Source organism: Solanum verrucosum, unplaced genomic scaffold (assembly GCF_900185275.1).
Source record: "Solanum verrucosum unplaced genomic scaffold, falcon-dt-bn FXZP01000238.1, whole genome shotgun sequence".
In the NCBI taxonomy this organism is placed as follows: domain Eukaryota; kingdom Viridiplantae; phylum Streptophyta; class Magnoliopsida; order Solanales; family Solanaceae; genus Solanum; species Solanum verrucosum.
In genome coordinates this window covers 2,116,187-2,130,817 of record NW_026020630.1, presented here as the reverse complement: position 1 = coordinate 2,130,817, position 14,631 = coordinate 2,116,187, and the positions used below count along the sequence as shown (strand labels likewise).

At 33.4% G+C, this 14,631-nt stretch overlaps 3 protein-coding genes across 3 annotated transcripts; 2 read left to right on the top strand and 1 right to left on the bottom strand.

Moving 5' to 3' along the window:
- The first annotated feature begins 263 nt into the window (after positions 1-263).
- LOC125811619 (uncharacterized) lies at positions 264-3,960 on the top strand. Its single transcript, XM_049491141.1, has 4 exons — positions 264-336; positions 1,503-1,764; positions 1,860-1,909; positions 3,670-3,960. The coding sequence occupies exons 1-4, from the start codon at positions 282-284 to the stop codon at positions 3,882-3,884; spliced, it is 582 nt and encodes a 193-aa protein (XP_049347098.1). The 5' UTR covers positions 264-281; the 3' UTR covers positions 3,885-3,960.
- Positions 3,961-5,783: 1,823 nt separating this feature from the next.
- Positions 5,784-11,007, top strand: LOC125811689 (nucleosome assembly protein 1;2-like). Its single transcript, XM_049491217.1, has 12 exons — positions 5,784-5,987; positions 6,995-7,038; positions 7,128-7,223; positions 8,717-8,809; positions 8,901-8,991; positions 9,246-9,307; positions 9,412-9,596; positions 9,686-9,863; positions 9,988-10,031; positions 10,234-10,438; positions 10,528-10,548; positions 10,649-11,007. Exons 1-12 carry the CDS (start codon positions 5,942-5,944, stop codon positions 10,715-10,717), a joined length of 1,134 nt encoding a protein of 377 aa, XP_049347174.1. The 5' UTR covers positions 5,784-5,941; the 3' UTR covers positions 10,718-11,007.
- Positions 11,008-12,264: 1,257 nt separating this feature from the next.
- Positions 12,265-14,381, bottom strand: LOC125811760 (putative transcription factor bHLH041). Its single transcript, XM_049491298.1, has 3 exons — positions 13,875-14,381; positions 12,910-13,269; positions 12,265-12,330 (listed from the first exon to the last, which is right to left on the bottom strand). The coding sequence occupies exons 1-3, from the start codon at positions 14,379-14,381 to the stop codon at positions 12,265-12,267; spliced, it is 933 nt and encodes a 310-aa protein (XP_049347255.1).
- Between the last annotated feature and the right edge of the window lie 250 nt (positions 14,382-14,631).

Genomic DNA, 14,631 nt, shown 5'->3' with positions numbered 1-14,631 from the left:
GTGTAAGATAGAAATATTGTTTCTGATAGATCCTCTGCTCAAAAAGAAAATGATCTAACAGACAAAGTTTATAAAATTTTAGACAAAAATATATTAGTAATTTTAATATAATTAAAGGACCAAAATTGCTCAAAACATTTATAAGGGACTATTTTTAACCACCTAAAACATAAGAGACCATTTTTGTCTTTTTATTTTTGGTAATAAAAATATTCTATAGTTGATCAACAAGTAGTCTCCAATTTTTCCACCAGTTCCAGAAAAAAAAAATCTCAAAAATAATGTCCGAAGAAAAATCAAAATCAAAATCAAAACCAAATTCGATTTCATCATCAGGTAAAACATTTAATAATTCCAATTTTGATTTTTTTATTAGAGAACAACTTATTAGAGTTTGATTTCAGTTAATTTTAGGAGTCCCAGTTGAGTATTTTTTTTTTTAATGATTGTGATGTTTTGAGTCAGTTTGCGTATACCTCGATTATACTTTAATTATAATCCTTTTATTATTTCAGGCGATTAATTATTTTTTGTATCTTCAGTGATTTGGAGTTGTATTAATTAGGTTAAGTTCAGCTAAAAGTTTGAGTCTTTTTAATTTTTGTTTACTAATCTTTTGTGTTTAATCCCTGAGACTAAGTTAATTTGTATTTGAATCAGTTTAGGATTGAATATTTTGCAATAATGAACACATTTTTAGCTCTTGTTTAGCTGCAGATTTTGAAGCTGAAACTTGAAAATTCGAGTTTTTGAAGCTGTGATTTTTGGAACTTGAAGTTGTGTTTGGATAAGCATTATATTTGAAGTTTTGTGGTTGGAAGTAAAATTTCTCCCAAAAACTTGTCTGAGGTGGTTTTTGGATAAAATTTCAAAATGTGATCAAATTTCATGGCCAAACAGATATTTAAAGATAAATTTTCAAAATCTGATCTAAAATCTACTAAGCTAAACTCTAGCTTAGTGTATTTATCTTTAAGGGCATTTCGGTTTTCAACCATTTTTAACCGAAAAGAATGCCTCTTGTAGAAATGCAGGATAAGACGACATACAATAGACTCTTGTGGTTAGGGCCTTCCCCGGTAGCAGGAGTGTAGTTTAGTGCACTGGGCTGCCCTTGCCCTTTAATAGGAAAGAAACATGCTAGTACAAACCATATCAATTGCTTGTTATTAGTTTCAATATTTCTAGCCAGAAGAGGCGTATTCAGGACTTTAAGTAGGTGTTTGGACTTGATTTGAGTGATGTTGGGTTCATAATATCCAACACAGGGATTTATAAATCGAATCATTCTATCCATTGCCATAACTTTTTGGGTTGAATGCTTAGATTTTTTCACTATCCAAATGAATCCCATCTTGACCACTCGACTGATCGTCTTGAGATTTTGCGCTAAATGCTCAAATTCTTTCACAATTCGATTCATTTGGCAGTTTGGTATAGGTGGTTGGGGTCTAAGATTGACGTTGGATAATCAACTGATTATGATACTCTAAAATTGGCAGATAAAGATGTAAAGGCACCTAATGTGTTTGAGAGAGTTAAAGAAGAGTTTGAGGCAGTGTTGCATGGTGGAAGACACTCACATCACCATCACAAGGAAACTCACGGGTTGCGTAAGGATATTGATGAGAACACACCAATTACTGATGTGAAAGCACCCAATGTGTTTGAGAGAGCCAAGGAGGAAATCGAGGCTCTTGTTCAGGCAATTCATCCGAAAAAAGAAGATCATAGTCATTCTTCAACTTCAGAAGGCAACAACAGGTTTCAAGAACGGTTTTTTTTAACGATAGAGAACGAGTGTTTCTGAGGATGTTATTATGCAGTTAAATTTGCATTACTTTGTTGATGATCTGCAGGACTAATGATATAACAGCTGAGTTGAAACATAATCCAGATTCTCTTTCAGGTTTGAACTCTATGATTTATCTTTAACGAATTGTTCTAACTTCCAAGGTTCGTGATTATAATCATTTAACAAGTGATCGATAAACAGTGTCATGCGACTCTGCCACGTTAGACAGTTAAGTTGTGACTTGTGTGTGTTTTTGTACCTTGCTTTTACAGCCTTTCTTCAAAATGATTATACTTTTCCTATTACTCCATTTTAGTGAATTAGGTGAAAACTGAAAAGTTTGCAAATTTTCTTTCGTTTCTATTTATGTCGGAAAAATAACAAGTCAAGCACATCAGTAGGATTATTTGTACGTCTATGTACATCCCATGAAAATGGGGACATAACATAGCAGACTGGCCAGGAACACTAGCACCATCGACATCGAGAGATAAGTTCTGCAAAAGTCAAATTTCCATTTAGGCATCATCTGCCTTGGTGGAAAATGTTCTGTAGAACAGTTTGTCTAACTTCTGGTGTTCGTTGACCTTATATTATAGAAACGAGGGAGAACGATCTACTGTTGAGGAGAGAAATAGCTTAATTTCGAAACAACTTCATATTAAGAGTACAGTTATCCTTGAATTCCGAACTATAAGTGCTGACCCTCCAATGTAGAACTTCCCTTTGAATTTTTTTATATAACCGTGGTGTTCGGGCCAGCTTGCACTCACCTCGGCTAATTCCATGGTGAGGTTATGCAATCTTTAGTTAGTTTTGTTGGATAAAGTTTCGAAGTCCAAATAGAGTGACTCTACCCTCTTGTGTCCTTAGACATTATCTGCTCAACCCGTTCTCGGTGAGAGCCTTTAAACTGATAACATTTGATGTCTCAGAAGTATTCAATTAGTGGTATATGATTTGAATCTGAATCAAATGCTTATCTAAACTATGTACAATCTGATCGAAAGTTTGTGACTTTTCTGATCTAGACCATAAAATTCATCGAAGATTAAGTTTTGGCTTTAATCTGAAGACGTAAATAAGTCATCTTGTGGGAAAAAGTTATAATAGTGGTTATGAACACGGGGACACAATTATGTAGGTGAATGTCCATAGTCAAAGGAAACACTACACCGATTATTTATTCTCCGTGGTTGAGCGATGGGATTGGTGAAGAAGATCTCCGTTCCTTATAGCCTAGTCGATATCCATAGCTAACGTGTCTCTGTACCGACAGCTTTCCCTTTGTATACGGCTAAGTGATTGCATAACCTTATCATCATAACTAGCAACAGAGCAAAAGGTAACCTGATGCCTGGGGCTTGATACAAACAAGGAGTGTCGGGAATTTGTAGTTAAGGACGAGACAAAAACCAGACTTGCTTCCCCTTTCGACTAGAACATCTTCTAATGACAACCACTTTTTGGGCATAAAACAGCTCACATATAGCCATATGGAGCCTTTAGATTTTGCTTCCGAGAAACAATTTCAAGAATTGAAAGAACTTTACCTTGACGTAACTGGTAAAGTTGTTGTCACAAGTTCGAGGTGTGGAAATAGTCTCTTATAGAAATGCAAGGTAATGTTGCATACAATAGACCCTTATGGTCTGACTCTTCCCCGGACCCTGCACATAGCGGGAGCTTAGTGTACCAGGCTGCTCCTTTTAAGTATCTGATAATAACTAAAGTTATCGAACCAGGCCCAGAACTCTTGTTTTCTTTATTCTCTATGCATGCTCTACACAATGTTCATCTTTCACATCACACTTTCCGCTAGAAGTTCAAGTACATATTCATCGTCTGATCATACTATGCTTCTGTTTACGCAGAGAACAAAGCAAAGGTGCCTACTAATCAGAACGAGAAGGTTGAGGAATCAACAGGAACACAAAAATCTCCTCATCGTCATCACAAAGAAACTCACGGAAGGAGTGATGACATTGATGATAAAACACCAATAAGTGACGTTAAAGGTCCAAATATATTCGAACGAGCCAAGGAAGAAATCGAGGCACTATTTCACTCAATTCATCCAAAGAAATGATACTAGCAGTGTTGTTCAAAGAAGGAAAATGGATTGACTAACAAGAGAGATTGGTTTTCAGAGAGTTTTAATTGTTTTTTTTTATGACCGAGAAATCCGTCTGTGATCCGCCCTTTGGACCAATCACAACTTTCTAAACTCGGGGGATAATGGGTCCGCTCCTCTACCCTTCTCAGGCTTCGCTTTGCATGGTGTGAGGCTTGAACCATAGAGTTTTAATTGTTTTTATTACTCTTTCATTCACAGTGAGTTTACTTCTGTTGTATATAAATTTGTGTTGAGCTATCCCAATTTTTCCTGGTTTTAAAAATCTTTTTCCGAATTTTTCCCGCCTCTTTCCATATTTGCGGTCAGAAAAATTAGTCTATCGAAAATAACCTCCCTACCTGATCTATAGAGGTAGGGGTAAGGTCTGCATAAATCTTCGCAGAAAGTTGAGTATTCTTTTCATTATTTGAGTTGTGTTTTTTATGATGATGATGATGATGATGATATATATATAAACGATTAGTTTATCGAAAACAACGTCTCTGCCTATAAGGTAAGATCTGTATAAACCGTTGCAGTATGAAAGATAAGTGTTCTTTTCATTTTGGAGAGAGCCCAATAGGCTACATTTGCAAGAAACTAGGTACTTAATTAGTGAAAAGTGAGTTTATTATAGATTGACAAATTCCTAAGAAAAAAAAAGAATCTGATATGATAATTAATTAAAAACTAAAGTACTCCTTTTTATATTTATTTGGCTTGATTCGGAGTACGAGTCAAACTAATAATAATTGGTACTTGGTACAAATTGGGACTTAAATCTTCAACCTTTATGAAAATAAAATTTACATAGTTGACATTGTATGAAAAATACTATAAATCACTATAATTAATAATTTAAATATTTAGAAAGAAAAACTATCATGAAACTTGATTAATATTCAAGTACTTATTTTGTAAAATAATTCGATTCTAAAGTTTGAATATTCATTTCCTTTCAACTTGAATATTTATATTCATTTTGAACTCAGTTAATGAAGTTTTCATAAAAATAAAAGTAAGTAAATCTAAAAAAGATGCTTTAAACATATATCTTCCCATCTAGTTAAGTATGACAAAATACTTACTTTAAATTAATTAATTTAGCGGGAATTTGATCATAATTTTTTTTTACTTTGAAAAATATATTTAACCATAAATTTTCAGGATTTGAAAAATAACAAAAATGTATTTTTCACTTGTTTCACTTTAAATTACTCATAAAAATTCAAAAACAACCCTAATCTATATTGATGATCAAACACAATTCCATTTTTCATGTTGAAAATAAAAGCTAGTCCCTCTGTCCCAATTTATGTGGCACTTTCCGTTTTCTAAGAGTCAAACATTTTAAGTTAAATTGAAAATTTGTGCGTGGAATCTTTAAATTTTTCGAAATAAAATTTATATATTTGTAAACTACGTAAAAAATACTATAAGTCACAATAATTGACAACTCAAAAAAATCAAAAGATACATAAAAGTTTGCTGTCAAAGTTAGACTTGTTTGAATCTTGAAATTCAAAAAGTGCCACCTAAATTGAGACGGAGGAAATATTTTTTTTTCAAATTTTACGATGAAACATCAAACACCAACTTAATTTTTTACACGCATTTCAAAAAGGACAAATTACTTAATTACACTCCTTTACTTACCTTAATATCCATTTATCTTTACTTATTTCAAAAATCCCTTATTTACCTATGTATTCCGCATGTATCCCGTGCACAACGCTATGTATCTCGCTATGTGGAATGTATCAAATGCTATGTATCCCGTGTTCAACGCTATGTATCCCCGGCCCACTTACAACCTGCATAAGTTAACTTTGAATCCAAACACGGTCTTGCTGACAGTCAGATACAGCTGCTGCTAGGTTTTCTCTTTTTTTAGAGAGAGAAAGTGAAAAGGGGGGAATTTTGAGAGCTTAAATACACCCAATCTCTCTCTCTCTCTTCCCTTATTGTTCATCCTCTGTTTTAGGTTTTTTTTTTAGGGCATTTTCATCCTCCAATTTTCTCTTGGTATAATGAGCAACCCTAAAGATAACTTCAATGTTGCCGATCTCAGCACTGGTAAACTCCTATCCAGTAGATTTTGCTGCTTTTGATTTCTTCAGTTTTATGTGTTTTTGCAATTTTAATTTTCTGGGTTTCTCTAAAAGTTGAGATTTCTGATGGGTTTTTACTGTTATATATGTATATCTGCAAGTAAAAATTTCTGGGTTTGTGTTAAAAAAGTGAACTTTTGATGTGGGTAAGAGTTAAACCCTACCCACCAACCACTTTATTAGTTACTTTTATGTGTGTTTTATTATTGAAAAGTTGTGGGTTTCCTTAAAAGATGTATCTTTTGGTAGTTAGTAAACAAGCATCTTAGAGAATGTTTTGTAGCTAGTTAGGAAGTAAGTTATTCATGTCCAAAATTAATACTCCTATGAAGTTTTGGCTTGGAATTTAGAAATCTATGTAACTAATATATGTTTATGTTAGAAGGGAATTGGTGTATTATTGTATATGGGGTAGAAGATGGAGTTATTAGTATCTGCATAATTGTAACTAGCTACCAAATGACCTCTAATGCACAAGGTGTTGAACTGTATCTAAAAAGACTAATTCTTTTAGTTACTTCTGTGTTATCTTGTGAAGTTTGGTTCCTTAAAAGCAGAAACTTTTGATGGGGTTTTAGTCTTTTTAGTTGTTTGATCTTTTGTTGGTTTCTTTTTTTGGTGTTATTCGTTTGAGTTTTTATTAGATACTGTTATTATTACTCTCATACTAGCTTATTCTTTGATTTTAGTTTCACTGTTGTTTCTTAGTTTTCTTTGCTTCAATTATCATATTACTTGTTGTCTGCTTTGGTACTCTCCTCCATTGTATGTTTTAGTATTTGCTTTTACATACTTGATTGTCGATATGTGTTACTTGAGCCAAGGGTGTAGTGGAAACAATCTCTCTACCTTCACAAGGTAGGGGTAAGGCTGTGTACAAGCAACCCTTTCCTAACCTCACTTGTGGGGATTACACTTGTATGTTGATGTTGTATTCATTAGAGTTTTTTCTAATTGAATTTAATTTTTTAGCTCTGAATGCTGGGGATAGAGCAGACCTTGTTAATGTTCTCAAAGTGAGTTTGTTTCCTTCCTTCCTTCCTTATTACATGTTTGTGTGGTTGTTTTGTTTCATTTAAGTAGTGATTTTGTTGATGTTTTGCAGAACAAACTTCAAGACCTTACTGGGAAGCACACAAACTTGCTTGAAAATCTCTCGCCCAATGTCAGAAAGCGTGTTGAAGTTCTGAGAGAGATTCAGGCATGTTTAGCCTATACACTACTGTTACTTGAATATGTATCATTGGTGTCTTTTGGCTGATTTATTTGCTATATCTTATTTGCTATGTTGTTTTACTTCTGCCTTGTCTTTTTCAAACTGCCTTGCTATGTGTTATTTGAGCCGAGGGTCTTTCGAAAATAATCTCTCTATCTCCACGAGGTAGGTGTAAGGTCCACGTAAGCTCTACCTGTGAGAATACACTGCATATGTTATTGTTGTTGTCTTTTGGCTAATCATCTCTAATATTTGTATGCCATGTAATTGGATTATGGTTTAGTTTTTGTTTTGTACACTTACATTATGTTCTTGTAGGATACAAATTAAATTCAAAGATTCCCTAATTCTATAGAATCCTTTGTTTGTCTTAGAAGTTACAAATGGAGTATTTGAATGAAATGAACCCAAATTGAATAGATAAAGATGATTTATATTCTCACTCCAACTGGCTTTGGATATGAGGCATTTCTTACATTTGTTGTTTCTAAGTTCTCTTTTACTATTAGCTTTGGATTCATGATTCATCTACATCCAAACAACTTGTAAAAATGATTGCGACATTTGGGAAGTTGGTGAGAGTTTTTTAGTTGCTTGGTGGCATCTGATTAGAAATAATTCAAAGATACAGTGAACACAGAAATGATAGTATGAACTCGTGATGGCCCTTGTTCAAGAACCTTTTTTTACGGGAGAGATGTTAGTAAGAATTTTACCATATACTGTTTGACAATCAGGGGTTGTGTATGTAGCTCATGAAACAGGCTGACTATTTCTTTTATTTGAATTAGCATCAATAAAATAGTACCAAGTCAAACTACCTTTCTATTAAGCTGATAGAACATGAAAGATCTTGGATTTTCTCATTATTTCTGTTCTTCGATCTTTCATTTTTTTCTTGTTCTGTTATATTAACATATTCCTTTGTTCTTTGAGTTGTGGAGTGAAAAATAAATTTCGCTTCTTAACGTGACGGGGAGATATTATTTTGCCATCTTAAGGGGTCATTTGGTATGCGGGATTAGGTGGGATATCCCAGGATTAAGCTTGTGATAGATTTATCCTGTGTGAAATTTATACTTGTCAACCAAACATTGATAACACAGTATAAATTTTATCCCAAATTTAATCTTGGATATCCCACCATATATCAGCTAAGTTGGGATTAATAAATTTGTCCAAGGATTATCCTGTGATAATTTAGTCCACGAACCAAACAACCCGTAAGTATCTTCCAGATTCGTAGTATATATTGATGGGTAGTCACATCATTTGTGAGTTATTTAGGAAATTATCTCCTTGATTTGCAAAATACTATGTGCATTAGTTGCCACACTAGTTAAACTTCTTTTGAGTTAATTTTATATATCTGGGTAGTTGCCTATGTCTTTCTATCTCAGGTTTCTTGCTGTTTGATCTGATTGTTTATCTTTGCAACCTTGGATGTTGAATTCTATTTCTCTTTTATCTTAATTCAGTCTCAGTATGATGATTTGGAGGCAAATTTTTTTGAAGAGAGAGCTGCACTTGAAGCCAAATACCAAAAGTTGTATCAGCCTCTATATACTAAGGTCTGTGATGCCGCTTCATTTGCCTTTATACCTTGCATCCATTGATTATATTATCTCAGAAGTAATGTTAGCAAAATCTGAATATCTGCAGAGATTTGATATTGTGAACGGAGTTGTTGAAGTTGATGGCGCAGTGACAGAGGCAGCAGCAGTGGACCAGGAAGAGGATAAAGATGCAGAGGGTATGTTAAATACTCACCTTTGTCCTAATTTATATGGCCTTCTTTCCTGTTTAGTCTGTCCAAAGAAGAATGTCATCTTTCCATAATTAGAGAAAAATTAACTTTGAAATTCCCCTTTTATTCTTGATGAAATGATTTGTAGCCACACAAATATCTACAATTTGTTTCGAACCATAAGTTTCAAAAGGGAGTGTCAAGTTAGGGTTTATGATTTCTTATTTGTGATCAGTATTCTTGACATTGGCTGTTGATAGGGAAAGGAGTCCCAGATTTCTGGTTGACTGCAATGAAGAATAATGAAGTGCTAGCTGAGGAGGTTAGTTGTTAATCATCACATGCTCTATGTTAGTTTAATTTTCTTGTATCCTGTAAGTTCCTGCTAGTCCACTACCGTAATCTGATCCAATTCTGTATGTACAGATTACAGAGCGAGATGAAGGCGCACTCAAATTTCTCAAGGATATAAAGTGGACAAGGATTGATAATCCTAAGGGATTTAAGCTTGAATTTTTCTTTGATGCCAATCCGTACTTCAAGAATACTGTGCTGACTAAAACATATAACATGATTGATGAAGATGAACCAATTCTAGAGAAGGCCATAGGGTATGTGACATATTAATATGCTGCCAAGTTTTTTGATTTAATATATTAGTCTGTTTTCTCCTTGACTTCTCATTGCTGACAATCTGTAGGACCGAGATAGAATGGTATCCAGGAAAATGTTTGACACAAAAGATTCTAAAGAAGAAGCCAAAGAAGGGCTCAAAGAATGCCAAGCCTATTATGAAAACAGAACAATGCGAAAGTTTCTTCAACTTCTTTAGTCCACCTCAAGTTCCAGAGGACGATGAGGATATCGATGAAGATGGTGTAAGTATTTCATTTTCTTCTGTGTTAATTTTCTCAAGGTTATTGACGATGATGCTGTCACTGTTTTATTTTCTTTTGAGGAGGTTCAATTTGAATTGACATTTTCTCTCTACTTCTTGGACAGGCTGAAGAACTTCAAGGTTTGATGGAACAAGACTATGATATTGGGTAAGTTGACATGAAAATATCAATTTGTATGACCATGATAATACCATTTAATGTGAATATTGTACCATTCAGAATATAAATTACTCAGGATGATTATACTAAAAAAATTACTGAAGTAAGATGATGCTGATGATATCTGTACTTGCTCAATTTCAAACTTCCCATTTAGTTGCTGAGATTCATATCCTGATTGTCTATGCAGATCAACTATCCGAGATAAGATTATTCCTCATGCGGTTTCTTGGTTCACTGGGGAAGCTGCTGAAGATGATTTTGCTGACTTGGAAGATGAGGAAGATGAGGATGATGAGGATGATGAAGATGATGACGAAGTGGATGATGAAGAGGACGATGAGGATGATGAGGAAGATGATGAGGATGAAGATGATAGCAGTACCAAGAAAAAGGTACTTACTTCCTTGCTTAGTGTCTAAATACTTATTTGGAGATGGTCATGAATGCTATGTTTTCCCCCTTGTTTCAAATGTCACTACAGTCATTATCTGCTGCTCGCAAGGTATGAATCACGGTACTCCTGTTTCTTCAAGGGAAGTTCTTTCATATGCTTTCTCTTTCGTAATAATAGACATACTGATTTGCTTATATTCATGTCACAGAGGATTGGTAGGGCACATGCAGCAGTTGGTCCGGCTGGTGAGAGGCCACCGGAGTGCAAGCAACAGTAGTCATTCGTTGGAGCTGGCTTCATGATATTTATCTTGAAAATATGGATGACAGAGAAGAGATCCTACAATTTTGTTTGCCTGTTGTTCGTTGAGTATGCTAGAACAGTCTTTTTAGTCATTTTGCATTATATATGTTTTCTGGTTTACATTCTTTGCCTTTTTCAGTTTGCCCTTTTATATTCCTGGTGTAGTAGTAGTAGTAGATAGGATTTGGATGTGTGATGAGACTTGCTGTATTCTTATTGAATTGGTTGGAGATTCACAAATCTCAAGTATAGCTTTAGTTACAAGATGTTTATGCCTTTATTTTCTCCTTCCTTGGGTCCCAAAGTATACTTTTGTTCTAGACTACTATCCTATGCTTCTTGAGCCATATCGGAAACAACTTCTCTACCTTCGTAAGGTATGAGTAAGGTTGACTGTAAACACTATCCGTTTTAGATCTCGTTCCCACTTGTGAGATTACATTGGGTATGCGGAGTTTGTCCTATGCTTCTTAAGTCGTATTGAAAATGACTTCTTTACATAAGGTAGGTATGGAGTAAGGTTGACTTTACACACTATCCTTTTCAGATCTCGATCCCATTTGTGAGATTCAATGGGGTATGTGGAGTTTGTCCTATGCTTCTTGAGTCGTATTGAAAACAACTTCTTTACCTTCGTAAGTTATGAGTAAGGTTGACTCTACACACTATCCATCTCAGATTCTGATCCCACGAGATTACATTGGGTATGTTGAGTTTTACTTTTCTTGTGATTTTCTCCTTTGTGGCTGTTATTTCTTATTTCTCAAGGCTTTTTGTCCTTGGAATGATCCACCTAGTCACTATGATTAATAAAATTATATCGTGTACATAAGTTCAAATATTATATATTTTGTCTAATTTTTAATACTACACTTTCTTTTTTGGTTAGTTTCATAATGAATGACATATTCTTTTATTTGGCAATTTGGGGTCAAACAGAGTCCGCTAATCGTATATTGAAAAATTTAAAAGTTGAGATAATCTTGAATTTTTGTTTCGTGATGTGTACGAGACATTCTTATATTAGGTTTTGGTGAGCTAATCCTACAAGGTTTTTTTACTTGTGTACCTAACAATGGTTAATAAATTATAGATATTTTGACCTAAAATTATTAGTTAATTATAATTAATATGATTTGATGTTAACAATAAACTAAACATGGAAAATCTAAGTTAAGGTAGATTAGGTGGTTTAAGATTTTAAAAGAATAAGATCAAAAGTATAATAAATTAATTAGATCTTGACTTTAGACTATGCAATATATTGAATGAGTTATTTTGATCCACACGTTTGCAATTTTTTAGTCAAGATTGGCAACACATGAATATTTTTTCATTTCACCATATATGAACTTTCTATTGTACAATCACTTTTTCCTTTTCGGGATTTCAACTAAACACATTCTTTCAGTTCGAATTATATATTCATTATGAACTAACTGACAATAAATCCTAAACTCGTCTCTGCTAAGTGAACAATGATTGTGATTTTTTATTTTTTTTATGAAAATAACCAATAAATTATGTCATGTCCCCAACAACCTTTTTTGTTGCTTCCAGGAAAGTAGACCCATCCCATTCATCTCCCTATAGCAAAAGAGAAAGCCACAAAAATAAATAAATAAAATAAATAAAACCAAAAATAATGAAAAAATTGAGAAAAACTTGATATGAAGTGAAAAAAGAAAGTTCCTACTGGCTACTTTGTGAAGATTAAGCTTAAATTTTGTGCAGTGATAATATAAAAAATATTAATACAATTAAAGAATATAATTTATAAGGTAACTACATATAATTAATCTCTACTATAAGTAAAAATTGGTAATTAACTTAATAAAAATGGTACTCTAATTTGACTGAGGAGATTTAAGTTTTGTGCACCAACAATGCTAATACTATTTACATAAATCATATTTTTTCGAAATTTAGAAAGTTGTGAATACACTTAGTAATTAAAATGATTTTTTGTTTAGTAAATCTACTTAAATCAACTATAGTTAGAGAAGAAGAAAAAAAGAGTTGAGGTGTGGTAAGTTAATCAAAGGTCTCGATTTTGAGTCATGTGTATAAAGTCATCTTTAATTTGTCCAAGTGATATTTTTCGGCGCAAATTTGAATTTAATCACCAATACAGATATCAGACACCGAGTGGGAAAGAGAAATTACCTGGATTCTCAGTCTTAAGGTTATTTGAGTAAGTGGACATGATTGAACCATTGTTGTCTTTGCATCAATAGCCATTAAGTTTACATAACTAGCCATTTTCAAGAATTCCATTAAACAAATAACCAAATCCAATGTGTTGCATTTTCCCTTGGCTATAACTTGCAAATCCACAATTCTTTCTTCTATATTTGTTATGTAAACATCTACTCTTCCACTTCCATTTTGTTGAAATTGAGAAACTTCTTTCTTACTCAAAAGTGTTGCTTCTAAAATTTCATTCCTTTTACGTAGTTTCTCCACTTGATCTTTCAATGAACTTAAGTACTCTGTTGTACTAGCAAGAACTGATGCTTTGTCCTTCTGAAATGTTCGAAGATATAATTAAGTAAATAAACATGCATTCTCGGTAATAACTTAAGCTTTAGACCAGAAGGTTACATACAATTCAATATAATATTAGAGCAGACAAAGGTCATAAGTTCAATTCTTAGAATTTTCACGTGCTTGTTTTTTTTCAAGAATCATGTTCGCATGTGAGTGGTGTGTTAAAAGATATGGTTAAGTAAATGGTTAAAGTAAATAAACACGTGTTCTTTCTAATTAATAACTAAACCTTTTTAGATGAAATGACCAATAACATATTTAATATGGTATTAGAACAGATAAAGACGATTAGTTCCATTAGTTCATTTTTCATACTTTTCATGTGCTAGGCTTTTTTAAGATTCAAGTTCGCACGTAATAAAATGTATTGAAAATACAATTATATAAAAAAAACATAAGCTTTAGATGACAATATTCATTTCTCGATGGATATTCATAACTGAGTCCACTAAAAAACAGACTATCATTGTGGTGGTTATTAGTGGACATGACTTCCAATGTGACACACTCCCTTCTAGTTATTCTTCTTTCAGGGAGATAGAGTCGTCCCGTCTACTGATCGAAACTAAAAAAAAACATACCTTAATTTCAGGAGGGAGCAAAGATCTTAGATGTTGAAAGTTCTCGTTAATCTTTTCGCGCCTTCTTCTCTCTGAGATCATGTGATGAACTTGTGTACTCATCGTGCGATTCACTTGAATACCTTCTTGCCTATTCATCGTATACAAGTTCTTGAAAAATGTAATGGACCTTTTCAACATGTTTTGTCTACATGAACTTGTTGCACCTATTGATGCATAATTGGTTGACCTAAACCTTGTAAATGCAGTTGTATTTTGTGTTACTAATCGATGATCTCGTGTCAAATTCTCTTGAATTTGTCCACAAGATGATGAAGAAGGCGAGGACGATGATATGACAGCAAGATATGCTTGTCTTATCACATCGTCCTCGCCTTCTATATTTGGGAATTGTGTTAATGTTTGGTTTTCTTGTGTAACATAGCATGTTTTTGCAACATCGTGAAAAAGTGATGAATATTCACTTGATGATGAAGAAGATGAGTGCAAATTTTGATCAATTGACATTGTTTGTTTTGTGAAATCTTCAGGAAAAAAGTTGTTCATATTTGTTTTTCAAGTTAATTGTTAAGTTACAAGTGGGATATTATATATTAGGAACTTTAGAAATACTAAATAATTGATTCTATGAGTTGACTAATAAAGTAGACTCGGTAGTTAGAAATTATAACTCACTATCGATTTCATTTTAGATAACAATGTTTGACTGGGAACGAGATTTTAGATAGAAAATAAGACGTTTTTTTGACGTATACAG

Excerpts from the sequence above, each read along its gene's own strand:
- LOC125811689 (XM_049491217.1), top strand. The coding sequence starts at position 5,942 with ATGAGCAACCCTAAAGATAACTTCAATGTTGCCGATCTCAGCACTG. Across the intron at positions 8,992-9,245 it reads AGAGGATAAAGATGCAGAGG|GGAAAGGAGTCCCAGATTTC; the intron begins GTATGTTAAATA and ends GGCTGTTGATAG. Across the intron at positions 10,032-10,233 it reads GAACAAGACTATGATATTGG|ATCAACTATCCGAGATAAGA; the intron begins GTAAGTTGACAT and ends TTGTCTATGCAG.
- LOC125811760 (XM_049491298.1), bottom strand. The coding sequence starts at position 14,381 with ATGTCAATTGATCAAAATTTGCACTCATCTTCTTCATCATCAAGTGAA. Across the intron at positions 13,270-13,874 it reads TGCTCCCTCCTGAAATTAAG|AAGGACAAAGCATCAGTTCT; the intron begins GTATGTTTTTTT and ends CGAACATTTCAG. Across the intron at positions 12,331-12,909 it reads CCTTAAGACTGAGAATCCAG|GGAGATGAATGGGATGGGTC; the intron begins GTAATTTCTCTT and ends CTTTTGCTATAG.
- LOC125811619 (XM_049491141.1), top strand. The coding sequence starts at position 282 with ATGTCCGAAGAAAAATCAAAATCAAAATCAAAACCAAATTCGATTTCA. Across the intron at positions 337-1,502 it reads AAATTCGATTTCATCATCAG|ATAAAGATGTAAAGGCACCT; the intron begins GTAAAACATTTA and ends TAAAATTGGCAG. Across the intron at positions 1,765-1,859 it reads ACTTCAGAAGGCAACAACAG|GACTAATGATATAACAGCTG; the intron begins GTTTCAAGAACG and ends GATGATCTGCAG.